This window comes from Thunnus thynnus, chromosome 10, assembly GCF_963924715.1.
Source record: "Thunnus thynnus chromosome 10, fThuThy2.1, whole genome shotgun sequence".
NCBI classification, from domain to species: Eukaryota; Metazoa; Chordata; class Actinopteri; order Scombriformes; family Scombridae; genus Thunnus; species Thunnus thynnus.
The window spans coordinates 32,124,224-32,147,912 of NC_089526.1; the positions used below are offsets into that span (position 1 = coordinate 32,124,224).

At 41.0% G+C, this 23,689-nt stretch overlaps 1 protein-coding gene and 1 long non-coding RNA gene across 2 annotated transcripts in view; one reads left to right on the forward strand and one right to left on the reverse strand.

Annotated features, from left to right (window-relative positions):
* Positions 1 to 3,755: 3,755 nt before the first annotated feature.
* ascc3 (activating signal cointegrator 1 complex subunit 3) overlaps positions 3,756 to 23,689 on the reverse strand; it is a 173,381-nt gene continuing 153,447 nt past the window's right edge. The window contains exons 37-42 of the mRNA XM_067602507.1: positions 21,047 to 21,271; positions 10,148 to 10,299; positions 9,864 to 10,014; positions 7,944 to 8,150; positions 5,886 to 6,061; positions 3,756 to 5,590 (exon numbers count right to left, since the gene is read on the reverse strand). Of these exons, the coding sequence (XP_067458608.1) occupies positions 5,443 to 5,590; positions 5,886 to 6,061; positions 7,944 to 8,150; positions 9,864 to 10,014; positions 10,148 to 10,299; positions 21,047 to 21,271 (1,059 nt within the window). The 3' untranslated portion in view covers positions 3,756 to 5,442. The remainder of the gene's footprint in view (positions 5,591 to 5,885; positions 6,062 to 7,943; positions 8,151 to 9,863; positions 10,015 to 10,147; positions 10,300 to 21,046; positions 21,272 to 23,689) is intronic.
* On the forward strand, positions 11,929 to 12,712 carry LOC137191982 (uncharacterized). The gene is made up of 2 exons (XR_010930475.1): positions 11,929 to 12,021; positions 12,253 to 12,712. It is a non-coding gene; the product is annotated as an uncharacterized lncRNA (long non-coding RNA).

Below are 23,689 nucleotides of genomic sequence, written 5' to 3' on the forward strand. Positions count from 1 at the left end.
TTTTAATATTAATTTCTACATTATTGATCGCTTATCAGCTAAATGACGTATTTACTAAACTGAAGTGCATGTGAGACTTTGGAGCAGCCTCTCCTTCATTCTGTATTTGGCCTATAGCATGGTTGACTTTAATACACTTTCAGTTTTCCAAATTTGTAGGCTTGTTTTTGCCACATAGCACGACAAAAACAAAAAAACAAAAAACAAACAAACAAACAAGCAGAAAAAAACAGGCCTACTACACTTGTTGCTGGTGTGAAGCAGCGTGTTTTAATAAGCTATCAGAATCAGAAGAATCATCTTTATTAGACAAGTATGTTTACGTAAACAAGGACCCCAGTGTACTTACACACAATAATAAAACACAACAATCTTCAGAAATATACACATACACACATGCATTATATACTGTGGACTGTAAACAGGATACAAATAGTACAAAGCAGTGAAGAGTGCTGAGATAAATATGAAATGATAGAACAGTGACATGTTACTTTATATACATACAGTAGAAACGTGTATTTGTACGGTGCTGAATTCAACAGTAGATTCTAACGACTTGTTGAAATTAAGAAATAAGAGTTTATCGGTTATAAATGAGAGATTTTTGCAGATTTTGGAGTAGTTTGTTGTACATACAGCAGCGTGTAGGGAACATACACACAGTCCTTCACACGCTGCTCAGCACTGCTGATGACTATGGTGTTTAGTGTGTAGCTACTTACATACTCAAGGCGATGTTTATATGTTTATACTGACTTTACAGCTAATATTCAGTTCGACATTAGTTTTAAACCTGTGTGAAATGAAAAGTGAAATATTATGCATATTCTAAAGAGTTGTTTATCTCATCAGCTGAAGCAGGACGCATGAAGACCTTCATGTTCTGTACACAGAAGTAAACAAATGTTACATCTGAATTTCTTGGCAATATGTTCAGAAACATCTACAGTATATTATCATCACATAAGAGAATATAATAATATATTATTTATTGTGCTCATTATGACAACATGTAGCTACAGGTCTACAGGTCAGTATCATATTCATATTTTCAGTGTTTTTCTAAAGCGACCTTCAGACTGTACATTTTAAATCAAGTTTGTAAATCAAGGAATTCACACTGTATTACATTTCACATGGACCATAATTCACCATATTATTGAAATGTGTATGTATATAATTCTATTTTTTTTTTTTTTTTAGAGCAAATTGTTTTCATGCTGATACAAAGTAAGCTTAAATTCCAGGCTGCTGTCTTTTCTCTTCCAGCCCGCGCAGCGCAGGATGGAGATGGCAGAGCTCTCCCTGCCTGTGCTGCAGTCAGTGCGGCAGCTCGGTAATGGGATCCAGCCTGCGGTGAGAAAATCATCCGGGATGCTGCAGGCGCACGGAATGGTTGACGCTGGTTTAACCTTCGCTTCAACTCTAAATTTACTGGTAATTAGACTGAGTCTGTGGAAAATATGATGATCGAAAAATACTCCATATGATTAAGTTCCCAAGCAGTCAGGACGGACTGCTTGGGGTCACAACAAGCTGTTTATATTGTTAAGAGATCGAGTCTTCACTGCCTTTTTCTTAATATTATAGATACACATATAAGAACACACATCCTCACTGCAGTTATCTTCACGTGTTTCTGAGATGCCTGAGGCTGAGAATGATGTTTCATCAAAGTAGTTAGGCCGAAATGAAAAGTAAATAAATTCCTTCAGGATCACAACACCTGACATCATATTTGGATTTTCATGAACCAATAATTTAATTGATGATGATGATGATGATGTAATCCCAAGGCTGGACTTTCCAAAGGGCAAAGCAGGCAACTGCCCTGCAGCAGATGAACCCACTAGAGACCCTGTATCCCTGATCCCGACACACACATTTCCTTCCTAGTGCATTTTGTCCAGAGTCCCAAAAATCTAACTCATGCAGCTAGACCAGAATGCTGCCTTGCCACTTTTGGGGCCCCTGAGGGTCTAAGGGCCAAAGGGCTTTGCCTGGTTTGCAAATCCAGAGGGCCCACAATCTCCAGTCTTAATGTGTGTCAACTAGTTTTTACTAATTTAATTACACTGTTTTTGGGGAAATATGCACTACTAAACCTTACAGAACATAATCATCATAAATAACAACATTTTTATTTCAATTGAAAGTTAAAAGATGGGTTCACAGTTTTTCAAGTGTGTCTTAAAACAACAGTCAGGTGTCCATATAAACACCTCGCTGTAATCATTCATCTTGTTCATACTGACTATTAAAAGATCCTTCAAATTTGCTTTCAATGGAAGTGATTGGGGGACAAAATCCAGTGTGTCCACACAGTCATTTAAAAGTAGATGTGAAGCTTATATGAGTCTTCATCAGTCTGAGTTAGTCATATCAAGTAGATATCTGACACATTTAGTCTTTTTAGCATCAAATTCCCTCTTTGTGTTTCCTCAGTTAGTGTTTCCCTGTTGAGTTGTGGTGGAAGTATAGTAACAAAAAGAGGAACTTTGGCTCTAAAAAGACTGTAACGTCTCTGTGTTAAATCCCAGTACCCTCATTAATTCAGTTTGTGTTGCCTATGTCTAAATGAATGTGTTTAATTACCAAACAGTAAACCTGCTAGAAGGCAGTATTCCAGTTTAGAAAACATGTATCAAGTGTACATTGAGTGGGAGAAGTGGGGGTTTAATAGAGGCCCCCAGCAGGTTCATGTATTAGAGGTTTCCCTCTGTGCAGATGGGACATCCTGCCATACTGAACTCAGCTAGAGTCATTTGATTGGTCTGGGTTTAACTCTGTTTACACTGCCTGGTGCACATGACAATGTTTTACTCTTTATCTGCTTATCAGGGATGTAGCCAGGATTAGAATTTATTCTCCCCCAGTGCATCCAACCAAAGACAACCAAAACTACAGCAACCACAACACCAAAAAAGTGTCACTTTTGTGAGGAGGGATAAATCTTTTCTGTAAACTTTATCTCTCAACATTATGATCTACATGCTATTTCATTTCATTCAAGTTTTAAAATTTGAATTCTGAATTATTAAATTAAATGATTAAAAAAATTCAGTTTGAATTTTTTAATGTTTTATTTTAGCCAAAATAAAATAATGACCATATGTGTTTGTAAAGCTCTTCCTGGGGGCGTTCACATCGAAAATTACTGCTTCAAAAAAAAAAAAAAAAAAAAAAAAAAAGCCCAGGGCTGAGTTGGTGTGGGCGTGCTGTTTGAGTAGAAATACACCCCTGAGAGGTTATCGGACACCAGACCTCTGACCAGAGGTTTGTAAAACCATGACAGGATTTTACAACCCTGGAAAGTTATCACAGTGACAGTCGTCCTCCATCTGGACCACTGCCACGCAAACAGTGGAATTATCCTCTTCCTATTACAAAGTCATCTTCCAGAAATGTGCGCTTGTATGGATTGATTGGTTGAGAAAGTATGTTGCTGGATGACGTAGCATTGCATTGTGGGAAAAGCTGAGCCAGGTTGGACTTTTTTGCTGAGTTTTTTTTTTGCTGGAGCTCTCTGAATTATGGTTTATTTTCTGCACACAGTGCTACTGACAGTCTGCAAGACGCAGGTAGCTCACCTCTGACATAGCCAATGTTTTATGGTCGGTCTTGCCGATGAAGATTCTCAGTCATTTAGGTCAAATGATATATATGTGGTGAGAGGCAGAAAGGCAGAACCTCAGTCAGACAAAAATGGACAAATAGCTCAGCTGTGCAGCCAGAAGAAGGATCAGGATCAGTTCAAGTGAAGTCATGTTTTTATTTGGGAGATGATCTACACATTCAAAAGATTTATAAGCAGTAGACGAATCAGATGATACACATTTCAAAATTCCAACCATTGCACATTTGTGTTCTCAAAAACTCAAGTGGGAACACTCATCTGTTCCGTCATGCAGTTTGGTTCTGCTGCCTCATGTTTGTTTGGTCACATTTCTCTACATACTGCCTCAGTGACTGAAGTGTCTGATCAACTTCTGGAGGTAGTTTTCAGTTGAAGACACATCTGAGAAACTGAGGAAGATTTCTACAAAGGAGGAGGAGGAGGAGATTTATTTGATGAAACAGATGTGACAGTTTGGCGATCCTGGGTGAAGACGCATGTTTCACACACCTGCACTGAAATCTACTCCAGGAGATGACATAGACTGTCCCCCCAAACAACCAACAACACACTGAGTGTTTTATCTTTGGATCAATGTCTCAATTAAGATTTTATAACGGAATCAGACTCTAAATATGTTGAATCCACCAAACCCATTCCACCCATATAACCCTTTTTTCCCATAAGGCCATTTAGTCTTAGTCCATGAATGTCTTTGGTGTGTTTCTGTCTCTTTTTTTCAAGAGTCTGTTTCTGTTTACTGCTGTCTTTTTAAAGAAAAGTCTGTTTCCATTCATCAGTTTGTGGTCATATAAACAAAGGCTAAACAACAGGTAACATCCTCATTGAGTCACATGGAGCATTTCATTGCAGCTGTGTTGTCAGTGAGGTTGAAAGTGTAAAGCATGATGCATTCTGGCCACATCTCAACACTCTGTTGTCATGAAACAATGTGCAGCAGTAGTATGGACTGACACTGAAGTACTGCCTAAAAGCAACTGCATGAAAGGTTTATGATTGTTGAAGTTCATCCATTATATTGTCAACTTTTTCTTACTCTTTTGTGGGAAACTTAGCGTACCGTCTTCTTTGTTAGTCTCACACATGAATTCTTCACATACTATAGCAGCACATGATGCATGAGTGAGATTTAATTATTTATTTTTGAGTAATTGTTTTGTTGTGAGTCTAGTTTGCTATGACAGGTTACAGTAGCATACAGATAGTAGTGGCTGCTCTGCTGGTTAATGTCTGTCACACTTCAAGGTAGTAGCTGAAGCTGTACCTCCTACCCACAATGCAACATAGCGTCATTCCTGACCTTAATGCTTCAGAGGGAGTGCTTGTCAGATCGTCTAACAGAGTCTGAAACACACTTTCACACAGTTGGATCTGGGATAAGGTGGTTTCAGACAGATCCACTAGGTGATTGGCCAAGTGTTTTCATTTGACACGACATCAGGAAGGCAGTGGGACGCAGCCAGGTAGAGGTTAAGACAGTAGACAGTAGTGAACTAAAACATTCAAATCATGTTATTGTTTTTGCTTTAATAGACCAGAATGCAATGCAGTTATAAAATAGAAGTTTTAAGCAGGGAGAGAAAGTCACTGCAAAATGATGGAAATGACTAAATAAAGCAAAAGTAGACCAGGCAAGGTGAGAAAAAGAAGAATGCAACAAGCATCACAGATCAGTGACATGTAACAGAGCGAGTTCTTCTGGAACACAGTCACTGTGTGTCAGATTCATCACACTCATCTGCTGATCACTGATCTGTTCTGCTGCTGCTGCTGTCTGTGATGATGATGATGATGACGAGGCCTCAGCTGAGGGACAGCTCAGTCATTGAATCGAACACTTCTGTGTTGACCTGGGCAGCGATGCTGGCAGGTCTGACGTTCAGGTGGATGTCGTACTGTTGGTCCAGACCCAGGTAGCTGTCACTCATCAGGTAGAGTGTGTAGATACACCTGAAAGCACAGTGTTCACAGATCAGGAGGCATAAAACTGACTGAGATTTCTGTTTGTAACAGACCAGTAGGAACCACGTCACTGCCTGCAAACTTGTCATAAAATGTGAAATGAAGGTGAAAGTGTTTGACTATAAAGATGTGAGATCTATCTATCAGGATAATGAGTTCAACCAGTCTGAGCTGAAACTGGCCCGCTGGTGTTTCCTCTCACTCTGTATAAATCCACAGTGAGTGTTAGGAGAGCTTGTGTTTATGTAGGACTTATTTCTTTCCTTCTGGGACGGTTTCTTACTTTCCAGTCTTCTCTGGTGTGTAGAAGGCCAGGGACACGGCTGAGTGGTTGTGCACGTATCCCACTCGTTTGACAGCCAGCAGCGCTCTGTGATCCACCTCACCCATGACCAGGAACCAGCCTTCATCTTTCACCTTGGGGAACCTGGGAGCCTGAGCCTTACTGTCCTGCCTCCTCTGAAACACACAGACACACTATGTACAGTTACAGTGAACATGATCCCAGCTGACGTGCATTAAAGTGATTTCTGGATGACACAGTAATGCTGTGCAACATTACACAGCTGATGAAGCAATGTGATTCATAAAAAAGTGTGTGGTTTTATGGTACATCACTGTATCATAGTTGTTATTTGTTTAAACTCAATAATAACTGACTGATTCATAGAAATGCTCCTCTCTACTGAGGACAGTATATCTTTCAGAACTGCATCTGAGGTGAACATACAAAGCAACCTGAACAAAGAATTCTATTTTTATTTCACGGAGGAGCAGTGCATGGAATGTTGTCAAATTCTTGCTCCAGTTTAACTTCTCCAAAGGTCTAAACTGGTTGATGTTTGATGACAGCACATATTTGCGAGTCAAAGTTCACCAAAGTTTAATTTGAACATAGCACTCCACTCAGAGATTTAAGAGAATAATGGCCTTCTCTGCAAACTGTATGCAAGTCTGATGTGAAAGCCAGGTCACAAGGCTGCTACTGTGGCTATAGAATACATTTAAATTTGGGAAACAGTTTCCCAAAGGCAGTGAACTGGGCGAGCACAAGGTAAACGCGTTGAAACATCTGTGAGAGAAGCAGACTCAGTTTTTTCGAAAATTTATGAAGCTCGGTCACAATGGCATCATATCAGGTGGCTGGAACACTGCTCATACTAAAAAGCTGTACAGTGAAGGGGAATTTGTGAAGAAGTGCCTCAGAGATGTTGTTGCTGTCTTCACTCCTGAAAATGACAATTTGAAGTGTTCTGTGTCAGACCTGCAGCTGTCACAGCACACCGCTGAACACAGAATATGGGATATTAACAACTCAACTGAAACATAGTTATATATGAGTCTTGTGACATTCAAGATAAGCCACAGTTGGCGATATTTGTACGGTCTGTGTTAGAAGACTGCACAATTAAGGAAGGAGGAGCTGCTCGACATCGTGTCGGAAAAAACTAGACAGATTTGGGGTTTCTGGTCGACATGCTGCATCATCTGAACAAACTGAATCTAGTCTGAATCTCTTTAAAGGGATGCACCTGGTGCAAAGTGTTTTCACATTTGTCAGCAAACTCAAGCTCTTCCAGACCCATCTTCAAAAGGGAGAGCTCACACATTTTCCCTCCTTGTTGAAGGCGAGTGGAGAAGCAGCTGAGGTCTCATAAGGGAGCGCTGCATGCTACGCAACACAGGTTGAAAATCTGCAGCTGCAGAGTTTTGAGGACAGATTCTGCAACCTGAAGCGAAAGCAGCCACAGTGGCATTCCTCATCAACCCTTTCACTGCTGAATTGGATTGTTTGAAAGCCCCCTTTAGAGGCAAATGAAGCAACATCCCAGTTGGAGATGACTGAACTTTCTGCGGATGAAAGAATTATATGTGATTTGAGAGAAGGAACCACAGAGTTTTGGAAAATTACATCCACAGACAGACATTCCAGTGTTAAACAGGCTGCACTCAAGCTAATGTCAATGTTTATATCAACTTACGTCTGTGAATCCGTTTTTTTCTACACTGAAACAAGTCAAATCAGAACATCGCTCTGCTCTTACAGACACGAGTAAAAGAGCTGTTCTGAGTGGCCACAACTGAGTACAAGCCAGACCTGAAAAGGATTATGGGAAACACAGACTGCCAAGAGTCCCACTGAGTAAACCAAGGTAAGAAAAGAGCTATGAAAACTGTTTGGCAATGTATTATGTCATTAGGCCTATAAGTCAGTAGTGTAGTGTGCATGGTGTGGGTTTTTTTTGGCTTTTTATGCTCGACTGGTTGGCCACCCCTGCATTATAATGATACATTACAGTCACTTGATAGAGTGTTGGACTGTCTAAATAGCCATACTGACCCTCTGCTGGCCCGTGTTGATGCGTCTCAGTGACACCTGCAGAACGTACTCCTGGTCAGCATGGACGTCCAGCCAGCTGCTATCCTCCCTCAGGTTGGCTCCTGCTGCGGGCAAGGGGCGCTCCGTCTGCTCCTGGCTCTCCTCCCACCAGCCCTTCACGCTCATCCCGACCTCCAGCACTGGGAGATGACTCAGGAAGGACCACGCCTGACCAGGGAGGAAGAAGAAGAAGATCACAGATAGAGTCCAGACTCAAGACTCAAGTATTAAAGCATTTTTTTTCAGTTAGGACTGTATGTATCATTCAAATGAGCTTTTTTAGTAATATATGTTATGAAACAGAAGAATAACTATCCAACTTCTTCTGATAGAATGACAAAGCTGCAACAGCTGTCTCCAATACAATACAAGTTTCTAATACAACAGAGAAGCTGACACACTATAGTAACAAGTAAACCCATCTGACTTCACTGTAACTGCAGCACTTGCACTAAATCACTTGGAATTACTTATGGATATACTTTACCTTGTTGCATGAATGACCAATTATGTAAAACTTTTAAGTGTATGGATCAAATTCTTAAGGTTTGTTTATTGTTTGCATGTCTGGTGTTAAAAAATGTGTACAAATAAAGTTTATACGAGTCACAATTAAATGTGATTGTGTCCAGAAATGCATCTCTTATTGTGTTTATTATTCATTGTGTAATATGTTAAGACTGTCTCTATGTTGTGCTATTGACACTCAGTCTTCCCATGCTGTATTGAAAACAAATTACACAAGCTCTGGTCACATGGCCATTAAAGTAACATGAAGTAAAGTGATAAAGGGCCTGTTACAGTATCATGTAACAGTTATTTTAAAAAGTGGCAGGTGATTTTATTGGCTGGTAGAATTCAGAGGTTGTATTCATAAAACACATTAAACCTAAAAGTAGCTCTTCACTCATCAAGTTAGGAAAAACTCATAGATGTTTGATGTAATTCACAAAGCATGCTGGTAGTGAAACCAACTCTTCAGCTTTTAAGGCCATTTAGCTACGATATGATATTTTGTGCATATGGCCTCTGGATTTTCAAGTACAACTGTGTCAAATTAAAAATTTAATGTCCCACTTAGCACATAAATCTCAAAGCTGTAGTAATGAGATGTCAGCCCATTCCTCCAAGTTTCTCATATCACAGGCTGCTGATTGATAAAAGCTTGATTCCTGTGTTTTCATGGAGAATTGAACATTTATTTCAAACGGCTGCCCAAAAGCTCCACCACTAGAAGTGCATAAGATATATAAAAAAGATAAGGCAGGGAGAGTGACTGAAAAAACACACAGGTGAAAGAGGATGTGTGTGTGCATGTGTGTGTGCATGTGCGTTTGTATGGCAGTGTATTGAGAGCTGGGAAGAGAAAAGCCTCTCTGATTTCCCCGGCAAAAGCTATTTATGTGAGGATTACTCTGCCTGAGCAAGTCAGACAGGAACGCTGCTGCACATCTAATTATTTAATTAGAGAGGCCGCCACACTGAGGGAGGGGGGGGCAAGGGTGGTGGGGGTGTAAAGGTGCGAAAGGAGGGAAGCAGGGATACTGATTGGGTGAAGCCACAGGGCCTGCTGTCGTGCCCGGACACTCTCATTACTGCTGCAATTAGCACTTAAATTGGAGCTGTAAACCCTATCAATGGAGCTGTAATTGGGGATCCTGGAGGTATCTGGGACCGCAGTGGCAAGACTGCTCACGGCACGTCACTGATAAAAGTGTGTGTGAGAGATAGTGTGTGTGATTCGCATGCACTAAATGTGGGAACAGGCGTTTATGATCTTGTTTTTGTGGTTTCCTTTATTTCCGTAGTAAATCGACATACTCAAGGATGGACACTCATATTACCAATGTGCTCCTGTTCTGATAATATTTGTCATCTTACCTGGGAAATCTGACTCGATTGAAACTCTTGGCCGACTATAGCAGCAAAAAGGCTTTCCTTTCCGTTGCAAGCAGCTATCAGCTCAGGAAGTCCTTCGATTGGCCCGTTATAGCCTCCTGTGTTGCCCCTCCCCTTCCTGTTTGCCCATTTCCTATGGCGTGATGAGATGAGAGAGAGAAGTGGGAGATTCTGATTCATGAGGCAGCATCAAAACAAATCCTACCCCACGCTTCCTGCCATCTTGTGAGGATTGTGTGGACATTATAGCTGTACCAGTTGCTTACCTGAACAGATAGAGGTCCTGTTGCTCTACGTGTGGCAGTGTCAGTAATGAGGAGTCATGCAGCCAGCGGCCTTGGACAATCATCTGCACCAGGTTGCAGATACTGAGAGCTGTAACGAGCCAGCCCTCATTGGCAGCTACATCCAACATGGCCTTAGGATCAAATAGAAAAGAGTAAAATTAGTAAAATTAAAGCGACGCTTGTAATGATTTCTATGTGATCTCAACCTAAATCATCACGTAGGACCCTACTATTTGCCAAAAATAAAATTCCAAAATCATTAGTTGCAACCATGCTCCATACAGAAACCTGAGACTAAATGCCTCTGGTTGTGGGATCAGTTTCTGATGGTCACACTCCAGGGCAGGGTGGAAAGCCTGCCATCATAGCCTCTTCTCAGTTGTATCCTGCTGCCTCCTTGATTTCCCTCCAAGAATATTGTATCTTTTAGAAAACATTGTGTTGACTTGATAAATCATACAAATGGGGATAATGGCACACACTTTCTCACAGTTTTTTATATGATGCTGCACTTGGTTTTAAACACTAAAAGTGATATAATTAGAGAGCTTGAGTGAGAAATTCAAACCCTGCCTTCTTTTACAACTCTGTTTAGCTGATCAATCTCTGCATAAAGCAGGCATGACTGTTTTGGAAAGTTGCCCTCTGATTCTGCTGTCAGAAAAGGGGACACTGTTAGACAATCCCATAAGCACACTGAGGCCTTAACACTGCTGCAAGTGGCACCCGTTCAAATGCTGCAAGAACCTTACCTCACTGTCAGTTAGGCAAAATGCTTTTCAACTGTTCAGTTTTGTTTATGATGTCAGGGGCCATGCTCACAAAACACTTTAAGGCCATTTAGGGCAAAGATCTACATTTAATGGAGGTGTAACTTACTGAAGTTAGGCAAACAATGCATTCAAGTAAGGAAACTCGAAACAAAACTGGAAACAAAAAAAACAAACAAAAAAAAAATCCAAATATGAGTATGGTGATAATGTGTATCTGATGCAGGTTGCGACAGTGAAACTGGGAAATAAAGAGTTTTGCGTCTACGACAGGTGGATCAAATCAAAAAGTGGCTAATGCAATGGCAACATCGGGCCAATTGGTTTAGCTTTTGTTGCCTTAGTAGGTTTGGCTGAGGTGGATCTAATATTCAGACACCTTAAGAAAATGAGAAAGTGAAATAATAAGGAGGAGAAAAGTTAAAAAATTAAAATATAGAGCATGACATTTCCTAGCCAGCACTCAGCTGATTTCCTGCACTGTGATTTTCCCCTTCACCCATCAATGAGGTTTGAGGTTGCTGAACACAGCTCCTCTTGAACAAACTTCATTAATCTAAAAGTCATTTCCTGAGAGTAACTATGACTAAAAGCGGCTGTGAGTACACAGGCAAGGCCTAGCAAAGGTAATCAAAATGCTAATTCAGTACAAATTAAGGGAGTGATTTACATTTCACAGTAGCTGCTTGAGGAAATTGATGACAGAATATGGCTGCAGTCACAGGAGTGCTTGGGCCCAACAGCAATACGCGTAATTGATGAGAATCACAGCATGTTAACTCATATGAAAGGGGATAAGTGTCTAGAGATGGGACCTTTGTGATGAGACTGAAGCAAAAGTGGAGAGCTATTTGAATGCCAAAGTAAGTGTATAAATGACCATGTTTTAAAGGAAAAGACACAAAGATGGTTCTCTTTCAAACCTCGTTCGGTATCTCACTACTGGGGAAGTGCCTTCTGGTGTGACCAAACATGGAAGCTCCAATACCACCATGTCTGTTGGGAGACAGACCAATCATCTTGAGTTGCATGGGCCAGCCCGTCCTGTTTTGCAATGCAAGGTAGTCTGAGAAAGGACTCAAGGTAGTCACCAATTGTGGATAGCTGGTGTCAGGTTTTGTATTTCTTTCTGTTAAGAAAGGTTAATTTATTATTGGTTCAGGTGGGTGGTGTTGTGTTGGCTGACTTCTACCTGATTCTGACTGCTTACAGAACAAGCTAGCACATTGAGGTTACTGCATAAGTCTGTAAGTGTGGCTTTTTCGGAGATATGTGTCGTTATGGACATTACTCTCTGTGTGTCTAGAGGTTCAGTTCAGGGCTGTGGTGGGGTGGAGATTGCTGTGGCTAAATTTCTCCAGCCTGCTGGACCAGGATAAGCAGGTCATAATGGATTCCCCGTTTGACTCGTCATGGGCTAAGGACTTATTTGGGTAGGCTGTTACCTCTATGCAGCAGGCTAGAGACCTGAGGAAGAAGCAAGGGGATGCCTTCGATCCTTGCCTTTCCCGCAAGACAACAAGCAATGGAAGTGAGAGGGTGCAGCGAGAGCTTCATAAGCCCCTAATTCCAGACACCTGAGCAGCCAACAACCCACCAGCATGGTGCCCAGGGCCAAAAGCACTGGGGCAAAAAGTCTTCTGCCACCCTTGCTGCTACTTCCGCTGCCAGGTCGCAGAGCACAAAATTAACTTTTGTCCTGCAACTGTCCCAAATTGTACTTTCAACTTTCATTCTACATAATAAATATAGTTTAATAACTTTGCTTCAGTAATTTGCATCACTTCATTGACTCAAGACTCAACTGAAACCCAGACCTTAAATACAAACTAAACTTATCAGACAATGAGAAACAGGTGACAAGACACTAGGGCAGGATGGGAGCTGATAGGCTGGGAAGACACTGGGAGCAGGGCAGGGCTGAAGAGACTGATCTAGGGCGGGTGTGGGGAAAACACAGCGCATGGCAGGGCTAATGAGGGTAATGCAAGGCAGGTGAGAGGAAGAGCACATGAACACAGAAGGAATGAAGGAACACAGGAGGGGAACAGAGCAAACAGAAAACCAAAACCCAGAAAACACAACCAGACTCAAGAAGGCCCCAAATGCAAACAAAACATACTGAGCCACTGCACAGAGCCAAATGGGCTGCAAGATAACTAGGACATGCAAACCTATACTGAATCATGTGAAGGCAAAAGCACTACTCCAGCTCTGCATGCTAAAATGTACACAAACTCAATGTCAGGACAACGGTTAACTGCAATAAGCAATAATATCTCAAGGGGTCCTTCAATACAATACTATCCTATCTATCTATCTTCCACTCAGTGCAGACTTAACATCACAGGGAAAAAGCTGAGGGTCTCTGGTGGACTAGTGGAGAAAGGCAGCTAGGGACACAGGGACTGCGAACAGAAAACTTAACAGGCTCAATAACCATGAAGAAGAACTGACATCAGTAGACACACAGAGTGAACACAGGAACCCAAAAGAACAAAAACACAAAGAGTCCAAAAACAACAGAAAGTCCTGGCAAGATGTGACACCTTGGAGTGTGGTGACTTAAAGTTTCTCTCTAAAACCTATCTTGTTACTGGCACTGACATCAACCAAATGGTTTAGTGAATTACATGCATTGTCTGTGCACGCATCCTGCTTGCAGTTTTCCCCTGATTATGGGAAGGTGATGTTGTGTCTAAACCCTGCTTTTGTGCCTAAAGTTAGCGAGTCTTCCTCTAGCTTCCCCACATTGGAGCTGCTTGCCTTTCATCCACCACCTTTTGCAGAGGAGAGTGAGAGGCAGCTTAATTCACTCTGTCCCATAAGAGCCTTATGCATCTATTTGGACAGTACTAAGGAATTTAATTAGAGGAACCAGCTTTGGGCCCCTTCTCACAGAGGGAGGGCTCTGACTCGCCAGCGCCTGTCACACTGGGTGGTGGAGGCTATAATTCTGGCTTATGAGAGTTGTGGACTGCAGCCCCCTTAGAGCCTGCGGGCTCATTCCACCAGGGGCATGGCCACCTCATGGGCCCTGTTCAGGGGCATTTCTGTGAATGACATCTGTGCCGCTGATAGTTGGGCATCCCCACACACATTTATTCAGTTTTACTGCCTGGACATGATGGCAACTTCACTGGCACACTCAGTCCTGAGTGTAGGTTCATGTTAACTGTGTGCAGGCCCATGGGGAGGGCTTGTGGTGTCGACTCTTCTGGGTTGAAGTGATATGGGCTTTGGAGCATGCAATTTGAGAGTGGGCCACATCTCCCATATTGAGATACAGAGCAAGGTTTGAAATAGGACTTTTGGTTATCAAGGTAACCCCAGTTTAGGAAGAGGCTGGTCCCTGCTACTCAAGATGACTGTTCTGTTTCCCGATAGACGTGGTAGTATTGGAGCTTCAGGATTGGTCACACCAGAAGGAGCTTCCCCCATAGTGAGATACCTCACTCGGTTTTCAGAGAACTGGGGTCACCCTGGTAACCAAAAGTTATATGGGCAGTCTCCTCCTTGTAACCAGCACCTTTAATGACCTTTAGTGTAGTTAAGTTGGGCAGGGTATCTTATATTGCTGTGTGTTCATACCCAAGTGGGCAGCATCATCTCTGATCACATGGTGTATCCAAATCATCACTGATGGTGCTCTCTCTCTATCTTGGTCTGTTTGGATCTGGTCTGTTCTGGTCAGTAAGGTCTCATTATCCTCAAGTCGATTTGGATCCAGGCCTGCCTGTGCTCAGGTTCCTGTTGGACTGAGTGTCTCTTTTTTAAAATGAATGAATGCACATCAGGTCTGGGTTGGCTTTGGCATGGGGTCTGTTTCAGACTGGGTCTAAAATTTTGGACCCATGAAGACCTATACCTCCGTAGTCTTGACAAAAACGTAGTTGTATATATTTTGTGTGTATTCGTCCCACGTTGTCCTCTTTCTTCTTGTGGTTTCATATTCTAAATGTTTTTGATGTTTACTCTTTGTACACAGTACATTCTTACTGTGTGCATTTACAGATCATAGACTGTGACAAAAATAAAAGTTTCTAGAGGTACTGTGGGATTGATGGATTGGTCCACTACCTCCCACTGACATCTAAGTCTGCGTGATACAGATTATGCAGCAGTCTGAAGAATGACTGGACAGAACTGAACATGTAGAGGAGTGACTGAGTTTTTTGTCATCTTAGCCAGACCAGGATGCTTCCTGCTCCTTTTCCGGTAATGCTTCAATGGATGAGCAGTCCAGATAAATGGGGCCATTCTGGAGTTGGCAGACAACACATCCAAGTTGAGAAACTCAAACTTCAGCCAGTTATGATGTGGCTGGTGACATTTAGCATGAAAAAAAATTGCAGAATTGTCTGCCTTACAAACTAAATTCTTTAAAAGGCGTGGATTCAAAAAGGTGCTCAAACAAACCTTATTAAGGTTAGTCACACCAGCATTTCCTGCAGATTTGTATGTTGTCATGTATTCATGCTGTGAACCTACAGTTCTATCTCATCCTGGGGGGAGAGACCTGGAGGCTGTGCAGAATATCTCAATAAACTGAAGTCATTGGACTCATCTCAAAAAAAAAAAAAAATTCTACCATGCCTTCTTTGTGACATGGCTGGCTACTTCATCCTGTTGGAAGTATCCATTTGAAAAAGAATAATTCTTTCTAAGAGGAGAGGATCTTGTCCGTTAAAATGTTTTCTGCTCTGTCAGACTTTTATATTCACTTTATGTGTACTGTACTGTATATATCAATAAAAAATATACTTAATTTGATAAAAACCACCATAAAGACACTGAAGGTGAGAGCCATTCCAGTAAACGGTAGCAGCAGGACACCAAAGAAGTAACCACATCCATGAGCCATGCAGTATCACTCCCAGATACACAGCATGGAAAATCACAAGCACATGTACCTATTCACACACACAAACACACACCCCAAGCTGTGGACAATGGTTTACAGACGTTCAGACATGGTCCTAACTTCAAACAATACACCTAAAGAAACTAAATAAACATCAGCTATCACTTCACACCTTAGGCAAAAAATTATATGAAAAGACAATCTTTGTTAGACACTTTACTTTTATGACTTTGGATGAATGTTTACATAGTTGTAGTCCATACTAATGACCTTGTGATAACTTGACCAGGTGCTGCGATGAACACTGAGAAGCAGACCAGTGTGGCTGCCAGACAATGAGAAACCTGGTTGTTAGATCTGACCTCTGAGCATCATGTTATTTATGAGATGGATCGGCAAGTTCAACTACAAATCACCTACTAATGTTTAACATTCCCCTTATTCTCTGTTTCATCTATGGCACAGCATTGCCTCCCACGATGTGCTCTCCTTACAGCACATAATCTAAATGTGTTACTAATGTATTCCTCTTCAACCATTTATATGATTTTGCCATTGTTAAATAACAATACACTTTTATTTGAATTGAAAGTTAAAGGACAGGTTCACAATTTTTCAAGTTTGTCTTGAAACAACACTCAGGTGTCCATATGAACAGTTTTTAGCATCAAATTCCCTCTTTGTGTTTCCTCGGACAGTGTTTCCCTGTTGAGCTGTGGTGGAAGTATAGTAACAAAAAGAGGAACTTTGGGATTAAAAAGACTGTAATATTGAAAGATATCTACTTGATTTGACTCATTTGGACGCTGAAGCTTCATATTAGCTTCAGATAAACTTTTAAATACATTCTTACACAGAAGGACAGTGAATTTTGTTCCCCATCCCCTTTATTGTAAGTGCATTATGGAGGGACCTTCAAACTTATAAAAACTGTGAACCTGGAGTACCATGGTAGCTGAATGGTTACAGTGCATGCCACATAACCACAATGTCCCTGGTTGGAATCCACCTGCGGACCTTTGTTGCATGTCATACCCCTCTCTCTCCCCCTTGTTTCCTGTCTGCTTCATTGCTGTCAACTGTTGAAAAAAGGCAAAAAATGCCCAAAAACATATATACAGTTGTGCTCATAAGTTTACATATCCTGGTAGAATTTGTGAAATATTGGCGACTTTTTTGGAAAATATGGCTGATTACGCTGAAAACTTTTGTTTTATTTAGGGATAGTGGTCAGGTGAAGCCATTTATTTTCACATAATTGTGTTTGCCCTTTTTAAATCATAATGATAACTACAATCATCAAGTTGACACACACAGGTTCAAATGGCTTTGAAGGGTAAGTTTCCACACTTGTGACTTGTCTGATTATAATTAGTATCTGTGTATAAATAGTCAATGAGTTTTTTAGCTCTTGAGAGACCCCTGCACATTTCATCCGAGGCTGCTCTGACTGTACTGGATACTGAGCCATGGGGAAAGCAAAAAAACTGTCAAGGACCTCCGAGAAAAGGGAATTGAACTTTATAAATCAGGAAAAGGATATAAAAAGATATCCAAAGATTTGAAAATGCATATCAGTAGTGTTCAAACTCTGATAAAGAAGTGGAAAATTAAGGGTTTTGTTGATACCAAGTCACAGACAGGTAGAACAACAAAGATTTCAGCCACAAGTGCCAGGAAAATTCTTCAGATTGCAAAGAAAAACCCACATGCAACTTCAGCTGACAGTTGCAGTTTCAAGATGCACAATAAGGAGGTACTTGAACAAAAATGGGCTGCGCTGTCAAGTTGCCAGAAAATAGCCATTACTGTGCCAACGCCACAAAACACCCAGCTTACAATATGCCAAACAGCACCTAGACAAGCCTCAAAACTTCTGGAACAAAGTTATTTGGAGTGATGAGACCAAAAATGAGTTTTATGGTCACAACTATAGACACTAGGAATGATACTCATCTTGCAGATTCTGCTAGGGTATGTAAACTTATGAGCACAACTATATATAAAAAATTGTGAACCCATCTTTTAAGTTTGATTTTATACCTCTGAACCTGTGCTAATATTGTGTTAAAACATGTTATCTCTTGTGTCAAAATGTCTCTCTGAAAGCAAAATATGTCTATGTATGTAACAAGTGATGTCACTAATTACTTCTGCCAATGAGTAAATTGTTAAGTAGCATTAATTCATAAAAGTAATTTGGGCCAATGACGTTGACTTGAAAGGTTCATTTTGCATTAGTTATATCTTAACACAACATTTACTGATCGCAGCTATGGCAAAGGATCAGAAGCATTGAGGCTGTTATCAGTTAGCAAAAACATTAGGAATCACTGACTGTATATAAATATGGACGACGTGATGTGACGTGACGTGGACTTCCTACTGCTATGCAAAAGTGAAGCCAAAATATCTCCTTTCCAGGAGCTGCCATCTTGCTTGTGTGACGTCATTTGGAGCCAGAGTCTACGCAGTAGAGTCAGGCGGTGGGATGATGGCCTGCGGGACACGCCCCTTCAGCAGTCCTGCCACCTGACGGAGGTTTAAGAGTGGCTGTCACAGCTGTCAATCATGACGCCACACCCCCTTTTTATATTGTCAAATAACTAATTAAAAACAAACTTATCAGAAAAATGAGCACTTGGACAAACATCAGCGTGAGAAAAACTACCTAAAATGACAGAAACCATCTTTGGGAAAAATTTAATTGATGTGTACTTTGATTTTTTTAGTTTGGCTCATGTCCCATCCACTAACATGGAGAGGGCGGGATTTATGACCTATACTGCAGCCAGCCACCAGGGGGCGATTGAGATGGTTCAGTCTAGTTGATCTGGTTAAATCCCTGGTTACCATGGTAACAAGTGTAGCAAGTGTGGTTTGATAGAATTGCAAAGTGGGAGGGGCAGCTGGTTCTGGAAGTGTTTGTCTTCCATTCCGCAGTTCTTTAAATAATAAACTTGATGTTACAAACTACAATGTAACAGGGACTGTCAAGGATAATGTTTTTATATTTTACTTTTATTACAGTTTTTATTATTTTATTTATAATCATTTTAATTTTTTCAACTTTGTTTATAAGAAATCAAATTTTATCTATCATTTTGGTGGATGGGTCTAAATATAGACCTGCTGACAAAAAACAGGTATGGCCAACTAACAAACAGGTTTTGTCAATGTTTTTTGGGTCATTATGTTCTAAATAACAGAGTTTTCTTTTTGGGAGACAAATGTCAGTGTTCTGGTACAATAGTTGATCCTGAGAAGTGTATGAAGTGTTTTGGTTGCATTACAGCATTTTGGATGTAAGATTAACTGAGCAGAGCTGCATGCTGGTAAAGAGAAAAAGTTTTTAAAAATTGTTAATTTGTTTTTTAAAGGATTGTGATGAAGATATATGGTGAGTGGGACATTTTTTGGTATAAAAATAATCTTGTCAGTACTGTCTGGTGGACAAAGTATGTAATAGAGACTTATAAACATATCTTTGACATTTCTTATCGGCCTACAGATGCGCAAATTGTGAAATTTTACAAAAAATATTGGTATATTGATATATAAACTAGGCCAGTATATCCATCAGGCTACAAAACAAAACTTTAAACAAATTATCTCACTTGTGGAGCTGATCAGTTATGTGCGACTGTTTATTCAGACAGAATGTGAAGCGATGCAATGCAATTACATACAAAGTCAATGCCAAAATGTGAGTAGACACAAATTTGCTCGGGGCGGCATGAAATGACACAAGTAGACATAAATTTGTGTTCGCCAAGTTGAAAATGTTTAAACTTTAGCTAAAAATCTGCATGTATCACAGGGCTTAATGAATGTATTTCAAAAACTTACAGAGAGGAGAGGGAAAAAGGGAGAGGAACTGGAGGGAAATAACAGAAAGAACCAGAGTCTCTGGTGAGTTCTGAGTTCAGTCAGAGGCTGAACTGAACACAAACACACACAAACTCTCCCACAGACATGGTCAGTGCATCCATTGCTAGCCAACTTAAAGCAAATGAACAGTAATGTATTTTGGCTGTTTGGGGCGAATTAACACAAGTGATCCAGTGGCCAAACCATAGACTGTAAAAAATAATGGATGTAACCACCATGACATCACCCATAGGCTTGTTGACTCCCGTTTTGAAGCATTGTATTTGACCGTCACCATCTTGGATTTTTGGAGCCAGAAGTGACCATATTTGAACGAGAGGGTGGAGCTGACCCTAATGCTAGCTGCTAGCTTGGTTAGCACAGTGCATTTACAGTCTATGGTTAACTGCGATAATGCTAATGCTAGTTCTCGTAAGCAAAAAACAGGCTTAAAACCATTAAAACAAAATGTACTTACCAGAATAAAAATGAACATCCGACTCCTTAGAGGGTCTTTTAGTACAACCAAACATTGAACAAGACTTTTTTAGGGGACCAAAATGTTACAGTTAACTTTCATACACACTGAAATAGCGACAGCTACGGCTATGCCTATATTCTGTGAATCTGGGGTTACGCTATGGTCACGTTACCTAACCAATGTTGTCGCTGTGGCAGCAACTTGCCTGTGATGGCACCCACCTGTCACTCAAAGTGGCTATGCCTTTAATTATGCATAACTTTAAGCTTTAATAAAATTTAAATGGGTGAGTTATATAAAAATTCACCCCCTGTATGGTTGTCATGAAAGGGGAAATTAGCTATAGAGACCAAAACCATTTTTTGTACCAGGCTGTAAACATGTTTATTTCTGCTGTAAAGTTGGGCATTTTAACATGGGGGTCTATGGGGACTGACTCACTTTTGGAGCCACCCTCAAGTGGCCATTTGAGGAACTGCAGTTTTTGGCACTTCCGCATTGGCTTCATTTTTCAGCCATGGAGGTTGCCGCTTGGGTCATACGCATGAATGACACAAGGCGAAAACTGTCTTCTTTCTGAACACACCTTAAGGACATAGCTTGGTTGAAGGTGGAGACATGATGTTTTGGCCCTGCTTGCAAGCACAATCAAATTTCATGGGTTAGCACTACAAAGCGTTGTACACCGGGACAGTGGAAAAGGGTAATTTGTGAAATTCCTATTTCCTGATGAAGTCCATTCTAATCTACAGCTATGGCACAACTGTTCCTAAAGTAGAATCATTATCATTTGTCTTCTTGTGTTGATACAGTGATAACTCACAGATTCATTAACCAGTTATCACATTAATATCTGCAGTGCTGTATCTTGACAGCTGCCCAGTGAAGCTCACCTGACAGATTCGGATGGCATTGTCCAGAACCGTCTTGGTATCAGTGGTGTAGTCGCTGCATGGCAGCTGGGCGTGGCTGAAGTGGGCCTGTAGCAGCAGGTGGGTCTTGGTGTGGGCGCTGTCGTAGGAGTGGGGGTTGACCTGCAGGGGGAGCTGCTGAGCCAGCTGGCTGTTCAGCTGGTCCTCGTTGTGTCTGACGGGCAGCTCGGCGTATTCCTCCGCATCCTGAGAGACAGAGATCAAAAGTGAAACAGGAAGTCTGAAGCATAGTGCCGTCAGACCTTTTTAATCCAAGCATCTGTACAGCTGCATTTACCTCCCCGTGCTCTCTGGTTTTCCCTACATGGAAAACCAGCTGTCCCCCTTCTTCACCAAAGACTGCGGGAGAATGTTTTCAGCAGGCCTGCTGACCTACAAACCCTGCACATCTGCTTATAAAAATCTACCAAGGGATGAAACAATATTTTGAGTTCTTTAAATTCTTTGAAGTAAATTTTCTAGAATGCCAGATATTGAATGAGAATGATGCAGTGATATACACTGGGTAGGTAAAATGATAATAATGGGCCATCCCTCTCCTCTTTGTGCTGAGGTTGTGTGTTCAGTCTTGTTTGTAGTTGTTTTACAGAGAGATGCGCAGACACGCATGGCTCCTCTCCCCTAATTCACTCCAGTTCAACTATGGTTAATGTAGTCCCATCAACAGGCTGTGCTGGGGGCATTTGTCACAGTCACACCCCCCTCCCCTGGCTGGGACTGTTAAGGCTTCATCCATCACTGGCCAAAGCCAGTGTTTTAAAAGCCAGGACCTGAAAAAGGACCTGAACAGGGTGGGGGCTGAGGTGAGGGATAGGAATAGGAATCATCTCTGAATGATTTATTTTTCAGTGCCGCTGTGTCTGCATATGGATGTGATGGAGAAAAAGACTATAGATCTTTAGGCAGACATCATAACCAACAACTCCACACCATTTCACTCCCCTCTAGTAGTAACATTTACAGAGACAGAAGAGGGGGGATCTGATGGAAGCTTTGAAGCAGTAATTGCAGAGAGAAAAGCTAAGCAAACAAAACAAGAAGCAGGAACACACAGCTGAGACCCACTGTGGGGGTCAGGTCCACAGTACAACTGCTACAGAAATAAATGTGTTCTAGTCTTACAAAATTATATACATATATACACATATATATACATAAAATTATATATATATATATATATATATATATATATATATATATATATATATATATATATATATATATACACACATACATATATATATATATATATATATATATATATATATGTGTGTGTGTGTGGAAAAAGACAGGACACTGGCTTGCCGCTATTTAGAAAAAGCTCTTCATTCTCTTTTTTACTTTTTTGCTCTTGTTTGTTAGTATTGAGAGTCAATTAAATGATAGACAGAAAATTGACAGACACCACTCAATCAATCCTTCAAGTCATTACTAAGCAAAAATGCATGACAGTTTCTGGCTCCTGCTCTTCTAATGTTTGGATTCAATAGTTTTCTGTCTCATATGACTGTAAATGAAATACCATTGGGTTTTGGACTGTTGATCAGACAAAAAAAACACAAACTGGTGATGAGCATGTTTCACACAGCATTTGCTGCCTTTAATGTAATAAGTTCCCAGTCAGATTCAAACCAAGGACATTGTGATTACATGGTCAGTGCCTTAAACCTCTTGGGACCCTGTTTCACAATTATCTGAGATTTTATAGACTTAAAGATTAACTGATTAATCAAAGAAGTAATAAAAATAATTGATAGTTTCAGCTGTGTTTTAATCATAGTTGTATTCAGTGTAGTTGTAAGAAATTGCTGAGATCAGAGAACAGGGTGACACTTCACTTCACTGGAGTCTGACGGGGCAGGAAAGACAATTTTACCATGTGACTTTGTTTTCCCCTCCAAATAAGGGGGTGTTTCCAACCTGTCAGATCATTCCATGTTTAATACCCAGACCATGCCAGGTTTCTTCTTTTGATGTACTGTATGTAAGCAAGTTTGTATATAACAACACATTTGACTGTCTTCTTTGACAATGTTTTTCTTTGGTGCAGTCTGACATCACTATGAGAAAACTGCCTTCTTCAGAAGCAGAGGACACATACAGCAGGATAGTAAACAGAGACAAAGACAGGCTGAGTGGTGTGTAGTGCTCAGAGAGAAAAACAAGTGTGTAAGGAGGGAGATGGTGGTGTAGCGAGGTGTGGGTGTTGCTCATTAGTGGCCACGCTGCAGCAATTAGGGGGAACTGGAGGAGCATGCCAGTGCTTTGTAGCTAACAGAGGTGGAGTGGATGGGGCGGCAGGGTTACTGGCCTATTGTAGTGCAGCTTGTTGGGGGGGAGGCAGCCAGGCATGGCATGCTTTGGTCTGCTTCCAACTACATGTGTGCAAAGGAGAGTGATGTTAACTGCCTCAGAGTATCCTCCCCTCCATATGTTAGCATCATTATTGAAGTCAGGTTCAACCACTGAACACACTGACTGGACTTACTACCTTATGGTAAAAATATTAACATGATAATAATGTAATACAAAAAAAGGCTCAATAACATCTAAAAATACCCAAGTAATCATTTAACCACATTGTGAAATTATTTCTTCATGGCA